The 17,953-nt window shown below is 41.0% G+C and overlaps 1 protein-coding gene across 1 annotated transcript; it reads right to left on the bottom strand.

Moving 5' to 3' along the window:
* Positions 1-12,635: 12,635 nt before the first annotated feature.
* LOC116442054 (cysteine-rich venom protein-like) lies at positions 12,636-17,472 on the bottom strand. The gene is given in 8 exon segments (XM_032104608.1): positions 12,636-12,763; positions 12,957-13,045; positions 13,837-13,931; positions 14,505-14,650; positions 15,078-15,168; positions 16,391-16,522; positions 17,357-17,436; positions 17,439-17,472. Coding segments are annotated over 8 exon segments (795 nt in total).
* Positions 17,473-17,953: the final 481 nt, after the last annotated feature.

Here is a 17,953-nt window from a genome sequence, read left to right as displayed (position 1 = left end):
ACAATGAAAACAGGTCGGAGACTGTAGTGGTTTGGTCCAAAATACTCATTACTGTTTATCTGCTGTGAGATAAGAATTAGGAGAAATGCAAAACAGGCACCAAACTTGAAAGAATATAAAGAAGTTTATTAACAGACCTAAAAGAAGAAAAAAAAAATTATACCACCTTCAGAACTCTCCTCCTCCCCCCACCTTCCTCCCTTCTCCCACTGACAATGTGAAAAGACAACCCTTAAGATGTTCAGTCTGTTTACCACTTCCATAATAACCTTGTTCAGTCCATTTAGAAAGAGAAGTCTCTTCTTGCTCATGCTATGAAAACATTATCACAACGAGACAGCCGCCCACTTCCAAATATCGTTCAGTCCATTTAGGAAGAGGAGTCTCTCTGCCTGCGTGTGAGTCCTTTCCCCCCGACTTGCAGCTTTTCCCGCAACTGCTTTCGAGGGTCCACTCTTGAAGTTTTTTGGGGTACAATTTTAAGGTTGAGCCGTTCAGAAACAAAAACAGAGGCCCTTCTCCTTCCCTGGGAGCAAAGGGTCTTCATCATCTTCATCTTTAGGACTATCTCTGGGAGCATCTCTAGGAACTGAGGTTTTCTCCTTTCCCATCTGGAGCAAAAGTCCTCATCTGGTTCATCTCTATGGACTGAGGTTTTCTCCTTTCCCGTTTGGAGCAAAAGTCCTCATCTGGTTCATCTCTCCCTGTCCAAACTTCTCATGAAATTACAGCTGCGTCAGCATCTGCCTATCTCAACGCAGGTGCTTTTGCTTACGAGTTGAACACTCCACCCCCCATATCTTCATGAAATTACAACAGGATACTCTGATATATCATAGCTTCACAACAGAATTTCAGCTTTAAGCATCTCCTCTCTCTCTTCCCTCAGGTTTTCAGCTCTTCACAGCAATAAAAGGGTTAGTCTCACCTCGGCCTTGCAGCTTTGCAGCTGGAATGTTGAATTTTTCTTATCGCAGTGGAGAGGGGGGAGAGCCGAGCCGCTCCGGCTGCCCACAGCAGGGCTGTGGCGGGGGTTCCACGGCTGGAACAGGTCCATGGCTCCAGGATGGCCGTGGCCCGGCCCGGCCTGGCCCAAGCAGGGCCTGGCCGGGCCCGCTGGCCCCCACACGGGGCCCGCAGCCGCCTGTCCCAGCGCCGGAAACGAGAGAGAGCTTGGAGGGGGAGTTTGCCTATTCTTAAATGTGGATCACAGAGGTGATCACAACTTTAAGTGGCTTAGAGAATTGTCCATATTCAAACTGGCCGGCTGATAGGTTCAATCAGTTCCCAGAGGAAACTGTAAGCACCCCTTAGCAAGGACGTCCCTTCCGGGACTATGCTTGCTAACCTATGACAGAGACCAAATCTTCTACATGGTTTAAAAAGCTTAGTTTGTAAACTTTCTCACAAATGGAGGATAAAATTAAATTTCACTTAGTTTACTGTTGGACGATCTCTGGCTCTTGAGAGTCACATTGCTTGTCAAAATTTTTCTTGGGTCCTCAAAATTTTGTGGACAAAATATTGTATTGATAGAGTAAATTCACCTCTCTCAGTCCAGTAGTCAGAAAACAGAGCAAAATTGTATGGCAGGAGTTTTTATTTCATGAAAAATTGTATCTTTAGAAAGAGAGATGATATTTTAGTAATTGACTAAATTGACAGCATAAAATGCTGTGTCAATTCTTGGATACAAAAATCACCTTAATATAGAGATGTTGGGAGATGATGCTGAGTTGGGCTGCTGTCCTGGTGAGATACTGCTGGAAAACTGCTCCCATGCTATGAGATTTAAAAACCCAGTTATTTTTTAAGATACCTCTATTCTGATGTACAGGGCAGTGACATGACTTATTCTCTGTTCCTAAGGCAAATTTACAATTCTCTAATACAAAGGTATTAGACCTTTATAATGTATTTATAACGTATTAAACCATTATCCAAACTACGTTTAAATTAATCCCAGCTTTTTCTCCTTGAAAATGAGTTTGTGCATTTGGAAGGGGAACCAAAGTATTTAGCAAGAAAACACTCATCTATCACATAATCAAGCCTGCAAGTGGCAAAGCTAAAATAAGCACATATGTATTTTTTTCTTTCATAGCAACTGTATTTCATTTGAACAGGTCAAAGAGAGGAAACAGAGCTTTGTTAAAAAGCTATCACTCATTCTTACTGCACCACAGGATAGGACACACAGCCAGGTTTGATTGTGAGGACCTGTGAGCTCCTACATTTGCTCAGGAGGTCATTAAAAAAGAACAAACTCATGAGCAAAGGTTTTCTTACCCATAGCTCAGCCTTGAATATCTTGTGTATTCATTGCATAAAGTTTTTCCTAGTGAAGGTCTCACATGGCGTATGTGCAATCCTTATGTTAAGATCTTTCAGGGCTGCAGAAAAGGATCCTTGATGAAATCTTATCAGGTAAAGTGCCATTTAATAGTGTTTAAAATTTGAAATGGGTCAAGTCCATTCAACCAGGACTTCCTCTGAGGTTATTATTTCTTTTTCTTAAATCTTATGCAGGTACATACACACACAGAGACACAAAGTCTGTCTTGGAAGAATATTCATCCTTGTCTTTTTTCTTTTTTCTAGGCCAGGAAGAATAATTTAGCTATCTTCCCAGCGAGGTGAACTAATGCCCAGCAGCCACAGAATGCCCCCTAGACTTGTACAGGCAATTTACATACAAATAGGGATGCTGAAGAAATTATATTCCAATATTTATGCACCCTAATATTCATTCTCCTAAAAAAATGAAGCATTTCTCTCTCACCACTAACAAGGCTGAATCTGTCACAAATTAACTTCAGATATTGCCAACTTTAAGCTAAAAGGACTGACATCACAATCTGCCAGGAAGAAGATGCTTTATCCCAGGGGTGGAGCTGGACTATTTTGGTCACTGGACTTTTCGGGAAAACACAGTTTGGCCTGACTCACTGCCTCAGTTTTTGCTTGTGGAGATGGTCTTTGACTCATGTCATGTTCGGGTCTGGGCACTGCTTCAGGAAATGGCAGGTGCTTTGGGTACTCTCATCAAGCCTCTCCAAGGGAAGAAGGGCCAATAGCTATACTCTGGGTACACACATACCCAGCCATACCATCTGTGGAGAGCACGGAATGTTTACCATGTTCAATCATGAAAACAAGGTCTGGATCTTTCAGCCCTACAACGCAGTGCAAACTTTGGAGAAAATCAGTAGCTCCTGCATTTTGGGCTGATGTATTTCCCAATGGAAGCAACTGCCATCTCAATGGCTGTCTGTCATTCCCATTTTTTTCCTGACTGCCTTGTTCCTGACACAGGCTTTTCAGGCGATGGGAAACAGCCACTTCCAACACCTCATTTCAAAGGCCAGCAGCCTTTATGTGTCCATCCAGCTGCTGCATAGGGCAATCAAAATGGACACATCTTGAACTGCTTCTCTTTAGGGAATTCCCTCAGGCCTCCTTATTATCTTCATCCCAGTCCTGGTGGCTATAAATGCAAGGGAAGGAGTGAAGGTGTCCTTTGATAAATATTTTTGCACACCTGGATCTATGAAGTAGCTTTAGGTATTTGTCATTTAAGTAGCTGTTGGATTTTTTTTTAATCCAGCTTTCCATCTAAACAGGACATGGGTGACATATCACAAACTTTATGTAAATAAATGTGAACAGTTATGGCAGGGTTTCAAGCTTCCAGAAGGATAAAAGTAAGAAATAAAAGAGTTGATTGAACAGTATCTTACCTAAAGAATGAGAAAGAATGTGCATTTAATAATCTTCTTATAGAATGCCCTCAAGTATCATTACAAGTGGCATTCAACTGACCAGATACTCTCTGTGCATTTCTGTACCTGATCTAACCGGCAATGTTTCCCTATTAAATCATGGACTCATGGAATTGTTAAGGTTGGAAAAGACCTCTGAGATCATGAAGTCCAACCACTAACCCAGCACTGCCAGGTTCGCCACTAAACTATGTCCCTCAGCACCACATCTACATGTTTTTTCTATTTATTTTCCAGAAGAAATAGAAACTCCCCAGAGCAATTGTCTTCATGGTAAAGGAAGTTTTAGGTAAACGAAGCTACCTAAAATACGTGGATAAATAGGCCACGTGAATGGAAGTGCCCTTTTTGATTGTGTTTCTTGGCTGACACAGGTTCAAGTCAGGTTCAGGATGTCTCCTAGAAGAGCCTGATGTGATTTAAGACTCTGAGATAAGTTCACTGAAGTCTGAGCTACGAGAATCCCTCAGTCAGTGATGTGGACTTACAGAGCATAACTTGGGTGCACACCAATCTTCAATTTACTTCTTGATGTGTGCTGTTCTTGTGGATATAGCTATGGAGACCAGAGAAGTGGGATAAGGTGCATCTTGCCTCCATAGCAGGACAGAAACATTTCTTAGATCTTCTGGATTTTGAGCTAAGTTTTTTTGAGAACATTAACATTTATCCTATTTCTGTGGTGTCACAGTAGAAGCATTTTTTTCATTAAACATTAACTTCAGTTCTTTGAGTCAGCAGACCCCTAAGTCTCTTCAAGTTGAAAGCTCAGACAAGTAAATGCAGTTTGTCCATGCAGTCCTTAAATAGCCTCCTTCACCCTAAAGAGGGAAGTAAGTGTATTTTCCGAGTCCTTAGGCAACAACAGTAAGATCACAGAATGGGTCAGGCTGGAAGAAACCACAGTTGATCATCTGGTCCCACCTCCTTCCTCAAGCAGGGTCATCCCAGAGCACATGGCACAGGATTGTGTCCAGACAGTTCTGGAATATCTCCAGTGAGGGAGACTCCACACCCTCTCTGGTCTCTGTTCAGTGCTCGGTCACTGCACTGGAAAGAAGTTCTTCCTCATGTTCGGGTGGAATTTCCTGGGCATCAATTTCTGCCTGTTTCCTCTTTGTCTTGACTGGATCCAAATCATCCCCACCGTCCTCTTAGCTGTTTTCTTGTAAATGTGGGTTGATATTGCAGTGTCTCTTGCTAAAATAAATGTGTTTTATTTTTCCATTTGAAATCTCACAGACTTTGTTCTCTAAGACCTTGCTTGATTACTAGACAGCATTTTTAATCTTTCCAGTACACAAAGAAGGTAACACTAGAATGAATTAGCTTTTTTTCTTTCCTCTAGATAGAATAGGCCAAATAATTACATCCATTTAGGCTGTGATCAGCTAAAGTGTGACTTCTTGAACAGGAACATGTTTCACTTAAAAACTTCACTCTTTCATTTCTGCTTTTATTGCATGAGTATTGCAAAACAGGGGTTAAATGCAGGGGTTAAAACTGAAACATTTGGTTGAGGTGTATCCCAAAGTCACAGGAAAGCTGTTCGCTAGAGATAACAGGGTCCTTCCCCCTTCCACAAGAGCTAGTGGGCCTGTCTGAACTGCTCTTGTGATAAAAAGGACCTACCTCAGCTAAGTTGGATGCATTGCCTGCACCTAAAAGAAATAGTAACAATTAGATGTCTATGTTTAAGTCTCAGATGGTGTGAGTGATGAATCATGTATGTTTATTGACTTTTCTTATGTTAATGTGTTTCTCTTGCTCCCCATCAGTTCCCTGTCTTACTTGTAAAGGGGCACTTGATGTGGCTGTTCCTGCCTGTGTGAAATCGCTTACGGAGTCTGCTTCTAAAGGCAAGCTGGTCTTAAGCTTCTGAAAAAGCACAAGGAGATGACTTCAGACATGGCAGTGAATCATCTCGGTTGTCTTTCCTTACAGAGGACTGGCTGCCTCTAGGTTTCAAAATCCACTCTGTAGCTGTGAGAACACCTGGATTTGTGTTCACTCTTTGCATCATGCCAGAAAAGCACTGGCAAAGGACACTTGTAAAGGAAGTTGAAGAGAATTGCATTGAGTTTTAGATATTAGGAAGAGATTCTTCTCTGTGAGGGTGGTGAGGCCCTGGCACAGGGTGCCCAGAGAAGCTGTGGCTGCCCCATCCCTGGAAGTGTCCAAGGCTGGACAGGGCTTGGAGCAACCTGGTCTAGTAGAAGATGTCCCTGCCCATGGCAGGGTGTTGGAAATGGGTGTTATTTAAGGTCCCTCCCAATCCACACCATTCTGTAGTTCTATGATTCCATAAATCTTTTGTTGCTCACTAACCTTTCATGATGCATTCCTTACTTGATTCAGCAGACACAAGCACAGGTCAATCTGAGCAATCCCAGAAAACCTCCTGCTAAGTGTGGCTCTTCCACTGTTTATGTAAACATCAGTCTCTGGAGGCTGAGCTGTGATCTTCTCAGTGGTACACCATCAGGGTGCAGTTAGGTGGTAGCATGAAATTTTTGGTCTAATCCATATGAGGATTTGTCAAGCCAGAGAGAGACAGTAAATATCAAATTTCTATGAGTCACTGAGTGCTGTAAACTCTGAGCCACACCACAAGTTAAACCCCAGTATAAACTCCGCATTTCATACCTGTATTCACACTGACCCACAAGTTCTAATCATTTTGACCTTGGCACAAGCTGTAAATATGGGTAGAACAATTAGTACATAACAAATTCCTATAAGAAACTCCCATATTATTTGTTTTTCCTGTGTACAACTAACATCTCCTCCAGCTGGCTGAATATTAGGCAAGTGGGGACTTCTTTGTTTGCAGCTTGAATGCTGACCTGATGGAACACATGATTTTTGACCTTCATAATTAATTTACATTACTGTTTTTAAGTTGACAGGAAGTAGGTGCTAAATCACTGAATATCCTGAAGTAGTCCTGTGGTATTGAACTGACAAGATGAATTTATTATTTCTTCACAATGGGCCAAGGACAAGTTCAATGAACAACTACAACTCAACTTACTATCTAAAATACAACACCCCTTCCGGAACAAGCCAACACTGGAGGTACTACAATGAATTGGGAGCAAATAAATATGAGTATGGAAGGAAAAATTACCTCAGTGGAAAAATCCAGTCTCTGAAATATCCATACCAAGCTGTGAAAGGTACAAGTTTTTGTGCCATTATTCATTAGATGCTGCGTTCTCCTTAGATACTTCCTATTTACCTCTAAAACATGCACAGTATTAAATAACTCATGTAGGGCTGGATAAAAATCTTTATATTGGTTTGTTCAACTGAGCTGTCTAGATCTGCAATCACTCTTAGTGCAAGGCTACTGGAATAACCTAAGATCCAAAGACTTAAGCTTGGCTTATGACATGTTATAGTCAATATTATGTCAAAATGGTCTGGATTGTTTTTGTGTTTCCAATGCACAATGTTTCCATCCTTATGTTTATTGATTACAGAAAGGATGATCCGAGGCTCATCCAGGAGGCAGGGCAGAAAACAAGACTAGAGACAGACTGAGCCAAAACAGGGCTCCTGGGCCATGGGCAGGTGGTGGGAGAAGCTTCAAGGGAAGCTAAAATCTCCTCGATGCTCTTTATTAAATACTAGGCTCAGATGGTTGTTGATATTTCTGGTTATTTTTGCTTGCCCAGCAGATTTCCACATCTTTGAATGGCTTCTCCCTTATCACGAGGTTTGTCTTCCTGCCTTCACGTTCTACAATTTTTGTTTCACCTTTCCCCTCCAGGTTCTTTACACATTTCTTTTCCCTTGTCATTTTTCTCCTTTCCCATCTATAACCCGATTTCCTCATGCACACTGAGCCACTGCAATCTGTGGAAGAAGCATGATCACTGCTCCCAACACCTAATTTATTGGGACTGACATTTTTTACCTCTTCAATCACCCAGCATTTGTCTCTTTAGGTACATGGAATTTTTACGTCATTGTGGATGTTTCCTTCAATTGTGGGTAGGTTATCACAAAATACCTTCAATAAATATTTTGCCCTCTGTTTGTAAATTTTTATGTCCTTCTTCATTCAGTTGGAAGGCTGCTGCTGACCCTTCCAGTTTTAATGCTTAGAAACTGATTTTTTTCCAGTAATTTATTAATGGAGTGTATAAATATCTCTCTCTTTTGTGCTGAAAATAAAGAATAAAACCCAAGATGTTGAGAAAAATCTCCTGCCATAAGAAATAGTGACACCTGCATAGGACCCTGTCCTAAAAACAAGCATCAACTTAAGAGTTTCTTTCAAAAAATCAGGAGACCTTTTCTGATACGTTGTTGGATGAGGGTGGAAAATCACCTCCATTATCTGACCAGAGTTGCACAGCTGCATTTGCATAAGAGGTGAATCCATTCTTGCTTTGATTTTACAGAAATGGCGTAATTTCTGTGCGTCAGAAGCAGTAGTACTCAGAAACTATCCCTGACTCCTCAGTGTTTCAGCCCTGTGCAAAAATCACAAGGACTACAGTACAATTTTTGCTGAAATAAACTTATTTTGACCCTTAGCAATCACTTTGTGGGAAAATTTTCATATGTGCCTGCACAAAGAATGCTGTACATCACTAAATAAAATAACATGTTTAATATTTGCTTCATTTGTTATCTCTAGTGTAGTTTTCTGGAATTTGTTTACATTGGGAAAAGACTTTTTAAAGAAGATAGGTGAATGGTTTTGCACACCCTGAAAAACCCCTGGCGGTTTAAAGTCAAAGAATGAAATAAAATATCTTGTGGTTCATTCAACAAAATAAATAAAAGCCATTATTTGATTTTTGTGTGGCATCCAGGGCTTTCTTCCTTTACTTCCACCACGTCATGGAGCAGTGGGGGAAGAGAAAAAAGCAGAGGAGTGTTAATGATACAAAACAACAAGCAAAAAATATCATTTGACTTGAAATGGTGATTTCTGTGGAGAAAAACCCCAAGAATCTGCTGATAATGATTTTAAAGTGTAGCTTCCAGTTATACATGTGTTGAGCCCTGGGCTCTCCATCAGTGGCTAAATGAATAGTTAACATGGGCCTTTTCCATGCCAGTTTGCTACCTCAACTTTTCCTAAAAAGTGCTTTTTCTCAGAGTTGTTATTGATGTTGGTGTCAGAGTATCTGTTAGTCCTGGGGACCAGTCTGAGGGTGGTGTTTCACAGACCCCAGAGCAGGGGGCTGAGCCCAGTGACCAGCCCCTGAACCCTCAGACATCACTGGTGGGTCGGGAGGGAGTGTCTCATCCTCACTTGTATCTCCTGCGGCCCCCTGTCCCCTTTGACTTGTGGTTAAACTGAGATATAATTATGCTGGAAGCGTGGCTATCAAATGTGATATTATAATTTACAGGACCTAGTGCTTTGTGGGCTCCTTCTCAGCGTTCACTAATCAATCTTCCTTGCCCTGGCTGTGTGGGTTTATCTCTGCCTTGCAGTCGGTGAGGCTGAAGCTCGCAGGTCAAATGTCTTGCTCAGGGGTTAAATGTCTTGCTCACAGTGCAGAGCAGAGACAGGAGCTGTCAAGAAAGTTCTTAATCAGAGAGTCCATCTCCTGTGATTCACAGTTTAACCATGGCCTTTACCTTTAGAGGAATCCCATTTTTGGCAGCCTGGCCTAGAAAGCTGGGAGCAGCCCAGGGATGGGGAACATCCTCATCCTGTCCCTGCTCTGATGGCCCTTTTCTGCTTGGGCTTGCTCAGACATCTTGCCATGATTTTATTTTATGAGAATAAATTGGATATTAAGACAATACGTATTTCTAATGGCATGTGAAGGTTTCCAACCCTTGCTTTCTATTTAGTATGAGGACTTGAGGAAGTAGCATCAAGTTGCACCAGGGAAGATTTAGATTAGGTATTAGGGGAGAGTTCTTCATGGAAAGGGTTGTCAAACATTGGAAAGGGCTGCTCTGGGAAGTGGTGAAGTCACCAACCCAGAAGGTGTGTAAAAGGCATGTGGAAGTGGCACTTGAGGTCGTGGTTTAGTGGTGAAGATCTTTTCTGACCTTAATGATTCTGTAATTTCACATTAACTTGTTATTGTAGATGAGATGTGTCAAGAACAAGAGCGAGGCAAGTTTTGTGGAAGATTTGTTCTAACATAGCCATAGATGGAGAAAAACAGGGGAGATATAGGCCCATGACTCTCTGCAAGACATTGAGATACTGAAAGTGATGACCTTCCCTTTGGTTTAGCCCAGGGGTTAAATTTGGTAATGAAAGTGCTGCCATTGGTGGATTTTGAATATCAAAAATATTCTTTCTGCAGAAGCCGTTCAGTTACTTCAGACTGTTAAGTTACTTCATAACCTTTGTTTAAAACTGTGTTTAAGGCTCTTCTCAGGTGAGTTAACAACTGAAGAGCTCTTACACCCCTCTCCACAGATAAGGCTTAGGCTTGTACTGTAGTAGTTGCTCTTATCATCTCTCAGCATATGTGCTTCCTATGAACCAGAATAGAAATTGTAAGAAATTCCTGGTATTATTTGCTTCTTGCCTGGACTAACACCTAAAAGGTAGCACAGTTCAGCACAAACCAAACAGCATTTCCTAGTATCAAAAAGGAAACCACTGTCAAGACATCAGTATGAAAAATAACTTTGTGAAAATACAGGCAAAGAATGGAGAGAAATATCATTTGACATGCTGGATCTCAGCAAATGTCATGTTGGTTTTACCTCATCTGTGTGTGATAAACCCATATTCAGCAGCATCTCAGCTTCCCCAGGGACATGAACAACAAAGTGGATTATCCCAAGCACTCCTTGATGTCAGCTCCGAGAAACAGGAACACCCAGGCAGCATTTCATCTCACCTCCTGTTTGTTCTATTCCACATGAGCAGGGAAGCAGAATCTCTTGAAATTTCCAGAAAAAGCACAAAGGTTGTGCCTGGATACCCTGCAGTAACCGAGCAGGGTGCCTGGCACTCCAGGGTGGCACCTCAAGTTGTAGGAGATCCCTTCCAGCTCCTGCTGCTGCCATGCTCAAACACCATAGCTGGATATCCAGAGCATGAAAGTTGGCTCTCTGGGGAAGAGGCTCCCTCAGAAATCTCTGATAATAAAATAATTCCTTGTTGAATATTCATTGGCCCAGATAAAGGGGGAGGAAAGAGAAAAAACTCAGAGAATAACCCAGAAAACACCTGAGAGTTTTGCCAAAATTATGCATCCTCCCATAATTGAGTTGGAGTTTTATAGAATAGTGTTTTCTGAGGAAAACACAGGTTTATTAGGAAATTTTCACCAGCTTTAGTTTGAACTACACTCTCTACAAATCATAGAATCACATTTTGAGTTGGAAGGGAGCTGAAAGATCATCTTGTTCTACCCCTGCCATGGGCAGGGATCCCTTCCACTAGACCAGGCTGCTCAGAGACACATCCAACCTGGCCTTGGACACTTCCAGGGATGGGGCAGTCACAGCTTCTCTGAGCAACTTGTGCCAGGGCCTCAGCACCCTCACAGGGAAGAATTTCTTCCTAATATCCAATCTAACCCTGCCCTCTCTCAATTTGAAGGCATTCCCCCTTGTCCTGTTATTCCATGCCATTGTAAAAAGTCCCTCTCCAGCTTTCTTGGAACCTTGCACAGTGGCAGTGGTCATGAAGGTGAAACTGAGCTTCAGGCAGGTAGAAAATCAAGGCTACCAGAATTAGTAATTGATATCCTGGAAACCATAAATTTCCCTAATTTGACACTCTTGATTTCTTTATTATAATGGTGATTTGATCAACAGAAACAGGATGAAACAATAGAGGGGAGGAAGCCACTGCCAAACTGTTTCTATAGGTAGTGATTATTTGTTGGGCCAATATTAGCTAAGAAACTCTGTGCAAGCAAGTGTTAAAATCAGGCCAGACTAGCCCCAGAACTTTAACATCTAATAAAAGGAGATATCCTTTAAACAGGTAGAAAAATGAAATAGAAATGCAGGTTCTTGGCTGGGTATCGCTCACCCTCTTGTGTCTTTATCTAGAATTGCAGTCTTGTGGAGAAAATTATTTTTACAGGCCTAAAATAGAAAGGGAAGGTGCTAAGTGGGTTCTGCCCTGCTCAAGGCTGGTTTATGTGATTCAAGGGCTATGGAAAACCAGGACCCTTTGAGGAGCAGCTGGAGGTCTGGTGGGACACCCCAGTAGGGTGCAAGGTTAGTGGGAAAGAGCCACATGAATGAAGTTATCATTTATCACCTGCATGCACAGATGTAGCAGAATCTCTGTGATTAGGTCAAACATACAACATGTGCCTCTTATTTTGCCTCTACAAAAATTACATCCCTTTTTGATTTGTATTTCTTTTCCTTTCTCATCCACACTCCCATGAAGTATAAAAGAGCCTCAAAATATCCATAAGGAATTTTCCAAATTAAAGAAAAACCACACCCCTTGATTTATAAATAACTTTAATTAAAATCTCTGTTTGTGAACTGGTGGTAAATCATGTGTTTATTGAGCAGGAAGACATTCCATTGGCAATCAACAAAAAGTTAGCAGAAGAAAGTTTAGTGGCATTTAACGAATTATGCAAAAAAACCTGAAGTGTTTTAAAAGTGGGTTTCCCATTAAAAAGAAATAAATCAGTGCCAGATCCACTGCAAGGAAACCCACAAAGTAACATTAAGCATGATTTCTACAAAACCTAAAATAACATCAGAGGTTATTTTGAGCTACTAGTCTAATTTAGAACTGAAGTAATGGTCAGATTTCAGATAAAATTGTTACTTATTGGTCAATATGAGCAGATGCTCTTTAGTGAATAAACTTTACAGGGAGTTCTACTCTTTCCTTATAATCTCACAGCAGCTGTAATGACATCCAGCAGGACTTTAGATGATTTGAGTGGTGCATTTGCAGCTTGCAGGACACTCCTTCTTCACCAGTGGGTGGCTACAGCCAAACAACATTTTCAGATTTTTGCAGTTTCCAAGGAAGTCTTGATGCTTACAAGGGTTGGCTAAAATAAAAGAGAGAGGAGCAAACACATGAAAAAACACATGAAATATTATTTGGAAGCCCTGATTTGATACTTCTGCATTTTCCAGAAATTCCAGTTGTTCATGTCTGTATAAACTTTGTACTTTTGCTTTGCTGTTAAAATGGCTTGAACATTACAGAATGCCTTTTTTAAGGAGAATGGAGTGACTTACTGCAAAGTCCTTTGTCACAGTGGCCAGGACAGTCAGCACACTTTGGTCCACTTCTGTAAGGCATAGCTATTTGCATGGGGTTATTTCCTCTGAAATTTGAAAGAGTTACGAGACAAAACAAGATCAACATGAAGCTCTGAGCCATTAACAGGAGTTTGTTTTTTATTGCAGTGAAAGGCATCCAGAAGTTTTTGGATAAAAGTATTTTCATAGGCTGTCATGTTTTAGTTTCAGATATTCATCCAATACAAAAAATTTGATTTTAAATAAGAGAGACAATAAGGTTTAGAGAAACAAGATTAATTGATTATTTGCATTTTATAGCATTATCTGTTAAAAAAAAAATTATATGCTTCCTAGCTCTGCTTCTCTAATAGATTTCAACTGATTGAGGTAATCATACAATCACAAATCACAGACTGGTTTGGGTAGGACGGGACCTTAGAGATCACTTAGTTCCAACCCCCTGCCATGGGGGGGTTGGGAGATCACTTCATTTCAACACCTTCCACTATCCCCGGTTTCGCCAAACCTCAGCAAAACCATTCTGAAATGCACTCCTTTACCTCTGTGAATATTCATTTGCTCTTGGATTTCACTTTGCACCTGATTTTCTTCTTTATGGTCAAAATTACAGCATGATTTGTGCCTGATCCCTGATTCTGACAGAGATAAGCCCTTGTTTGTCTGCTGAAATCTCCCTACATGCAATAAAATAAATACTGATATATTCCACATGCTGTTAAAAACCCGCAATTCACATTGGTATTTTCAAAAGTATAAATGGTTAAAGTAGATTGCAATTGTTTTATCCTATAGCCAAGGATGTTTTGGAAACATATCCATAATCATCACAACTGAGTGAGAAGGCAGTACGTACGCGGGGCAGTATTGGCAAACGTAAAAGTACTTGTACGGGCCTGTGGGACAGTAGGAAACTCCACATCCCACCTTGTAACTGTTGTACCAGATTAGCTGTAGGATAAAAACCAAACACATTATTTCAGAGTCATCCCTCTTGAATTCTCATTAGAGAACCTCAGAAAATAACAGAACCAGAAAATAACTTTTTCTTTCATTTTTTCTAGTCAGCTTTTACGTTTAAAGTTTAGCTGTCAGAAAGAATACATAGAAAAATGAGTTTCCTCCAGTTACCAAATGTGTTTGAACACAGTGTCTGGCAGGACACTAAAGTTGAAATTCAAATATTTTCATCACAGCTATTTTGCTTTGACACTTCTTAATAATGTATTTCAATCCCTGCACAGAAAATATTTATTTCTGAATTGAAGATATTTCTAAAGAAAGGTTTTTCTACAGAATAATATTTCTCTTTTGAACAGCTCTTCCAAAATACTGGTTCCATTGCCTCCTAATTAGATGGAAAAGAATTTTAGCTTATAATTCATCTTTGGATGAGAGTGTGAATGATAGATAATAGTTTGATGACACTGATAGTTTTTTTCTGATTACAAATAACTCCCAGCTGCCTTAAGCGTACTCCTATAATTCTGGTGTACCCCTGCAGTTTGTTTCAAGTCTCCATACCTGAGTGTAGCTCTCAACATTGACATTTTTCGAGATTGCTCCATATCCATACTTGAAGTTGGAGGACTGACTGTACCACACTTGAATTGCATCAGCCCATGTTCTTGGGTAGGATGACAGCAACACATTCTCACCACAGGTGACACCTGGAGAAGAAGTAAATCTATTTCATTAGGAAAGAAGCAAACTGTAGGGCAGGAGGTGGGACAGAGGGGCTGTAGCTATATTCTTTAAAAAATGCCTATGATGCCAACCACTTTGCCCTGTGATTTTAAGGAGTTCCAAGTTGTCTTTCAGAGTATTCATCTGACAAAAATAATGTTTTTGTGTTTCATAATCACAGACTCACAGAGTGGTTTGTGTTGGAAGGGACCTAAAGATCATCTTGTTCCAAGCCCGTTGCCATGGGTAGGGACATCTTCCACTAGACCAGGTCCTAAAGTGGTATTCTAATAATCTTAAAAAGCTATTCTACAACAGATTAAAAGTCATCCTTATTTCTCTTTCACATTCACAGGGGTCATCTGCAAACTGCCATTAACCCATCAGCTCAGGCTCCACCTTTGTCAGTACCATTAATAACTCTCTTGTCTCTTGGACTGATTTTCATCCCACACTGACTTGCCCATTTCTGAGCATTTTTGGCAGCTTTCTCACTCCACACCTGAAAGACACAAAGGAAGAAGTATCCAGGTCATAAATAGGTTGGTGCAGCCCATGAGAAGAGGAAGAAAAACACAGGAATGGGTGTTGAGCACTAGATGCTCCCGTGGCCCTCAACAGAAAGAGGAGGAGTTGTGCTGTTTTACTCTCCTGGGGCACGGGAACCACATTTCTTCAACTCTTAAAGGTGTCAGAGCAGGTTATTCTGCACAGTTCTGTCACACAGTCCCAATCTCCAGATGGTGCAGATTAAAGGGGTTTTTATAACTTACTGCTGAGCTCTTTCAGCTTTGTGTCCAAGTGAACACTGCTGGGTGCACTGGACTAAAAAGCATAAAACTGATTTTCAGTCCAGGTGCAGCTGAGTTGTGGCGATTGATATCAGCTGGGCTTTGAACCTGAGGAATGTTTGCAGGCCTTGCTAGGCAGGCTTAGCCACAAAGCACTGACCAGCTCATCTGCTCATGGGACAGGGATAACAAGGAATATCAGGGGTGACAGGGATGGGAGAAGTTTTGCAGATCTAGATCCCTTTTGCCCTCCTGACAGTGTGAGATTCAGAAGCTGCTGCTCGGGCTCCCGTTCCCCCTTTACTTTGCGTGCTCTTTCCTTCATTCAGGGCTTGTGTTTCTCTTTTTAGAATCAGAGAGTCATGGATAGTTTGGGTTGGAATGGGCAGTGAAGGATCATCTAGTCCAACCCCTGTGCAATGAGCAGGAACATCTTCAACTGGACCAGGTGGGTCCAAGCCCCGTCCAACCTGGCCTTGGACACTTCCAGGGATGGGGCAGCCACAGCTTCTCTGGGCAACCTGTGCCAGGGCCTCACCACCCTAATCATAAAAATCTTCTTTCTTTATTTAATCTTAATCTACCTGCTTTTAATTGAAAACCATTACCCCTTGTATTATTGAAAGAGGCCCTGATAAAGTGTTTTTCCTCATTCTTATAGGCCCCCTGTAGGTACTGGAAGGGGCTCTAAGGTCTCCCTGGATCCTTCTCCAGGCTGAACACCCCCAGCTCTCCCAGTCCGTCTCCAGTGCAGAGGTACTCCAGCCCTTGGAGCATCTTGCTCGCTCATGTTGAGCTTCTCATCCATGACACCTCCAAGTCCTTCTCATCAGGCTGCTCTTAATCCCTTCGTTCCACAGCCTCTTTTGATGCTGGGCTTGTCCTATCATTTCCTTTAAGGGAAAAGCAGACTAGCTGTAATTCATGGCTCACCATCTTCAGCATGTTCCTGGCTGTGGGAGTTACAGATCTCCGTATTTCATTGTGTAGCTCAAGGATCTGTTTTTCTTTTTGAGGCTTAAAATGAGGAAAGGAGAAAGCGTTCACTTTTTTACATGGAAAACCCTGGAAAAAAAAAACAAAACAGTGAAGGTCCCAGTTAACAGAAGTGTAATAGACAAGATAAATTATGAGCTTCTTGTCACTTTTGTTTGTCAACTGAATCTACCCCAAGAATTAATGTCATAAATTTTGTTTAACTTAAGACATTTATGGTGGTAGAAGTAACATCTCAGCCAGTTGTTTTAGGCTGCATCTATACTCAGGTAAAGGAGAGTATCAACTTACAACATGGTGCACCTGATATTTACTGAAGAAAATTTTAATTTTCTTTCCTAAAGTACTTGTTTCTTTCCATTCATTTGTAAGAATAAAATAATGAGATAAATAGCTCACATTCAAGTGCCCACTTAGTAGATATCTACATCTTACAAGATTAATCCTCTCTAAGAAGTTTATGAATCAGATTTCTGAAACTTAAATTATTTATTTATTTATGAAAAATGTCTTTTAAAAATTAGTCCCGTGAAGGGAAGAATATTTTGGTAGGCAGAATCACCAAATGATTTGGGTTGCAAGCTTAAAGAGCCAGTAGCTCCAAACCACCTGTCATATACATGGACACTTTCCACTAGACCAGGTTGCTCAACCAACACACAAATAATAATAATAATAATAATAACAATAATAATAATAATAATAACAACAGTAATAATAATAATAGTTATACAAAGTCTGTACGCAATGAGAGTTCGTCTTCAATGTGTTACATTAACATACTAACAATACTTGCACCCCTAAATTCTAAATGTCTAGAGATCAAAAGATCAGACTACATTAGGCCAGATATCTATACAAAGGAGTCAGATATGGGTGTTTTGTACAGATGAATGTTCTTACCTGTCCATCAAATTGGTGTAGCAGAGCAGCCAGGAGAAAAATTGCAGTTAGTAGATCCATTTCTATAGGGGGAAAAAAAAAATCAAAACCCCAGAAACAATTAGTCTCTGTTGCATAAATGTTATGGCACAATGTGGTATGTGAGCAAGATACAAAACTGCTGCAACGTCAAGCCTGAACAAAGAAGTTTATTTTAGTTGATCCTGAATATGGATGTGCTGAAACTGTGCACGGGCACGGTCTCCTACAGAGAGAAGACTCCACCTTGCATGGAAGCAGGGACTCTAAATATCATAAAGTTGTGTGTTACTTGAAACAGATGGTTCAGTCCCCTTTTGATTCCTTTATTCAAGACATCTTGAATTTGCAGCATTTCCTTCATGTTTGGCTCCTTGTGTGGAAAAAAAAGCCCATTAATGTGTTCAGTACTGTCACATCAGAATCCTTCTCAAGCATCATCTACAGTGAGATCTGGTGTTTTGGAGTGGAGCACTGAACACATGGGCTGTTTTCTCCATTTCTTTCCCTGCTCCCCATTTCCTCATTAAATCAGCATCATAATGGCTGAGGCAAACGGTGGTGATCACCCTCATGTTT

Source organism: Corvus moneduloides, chromosome 3, assembly GCF_009650955.1.
Source record: "Corvus moneduloides isolate bCorMon1 chromosome 3, bCorMon1.pri, whole genome shotgun sequence".
NCBI lineage: Eukaryota > Metazoa > Chordata > Aves > Passeriformes > Corvidae > Corvus > Corvus moneduloides.
The sequence above is the reverse complement of the archived record's forward strand: the minus strand, read 5'-3'. Positions and strand labels throughout refer to the sequence as shown.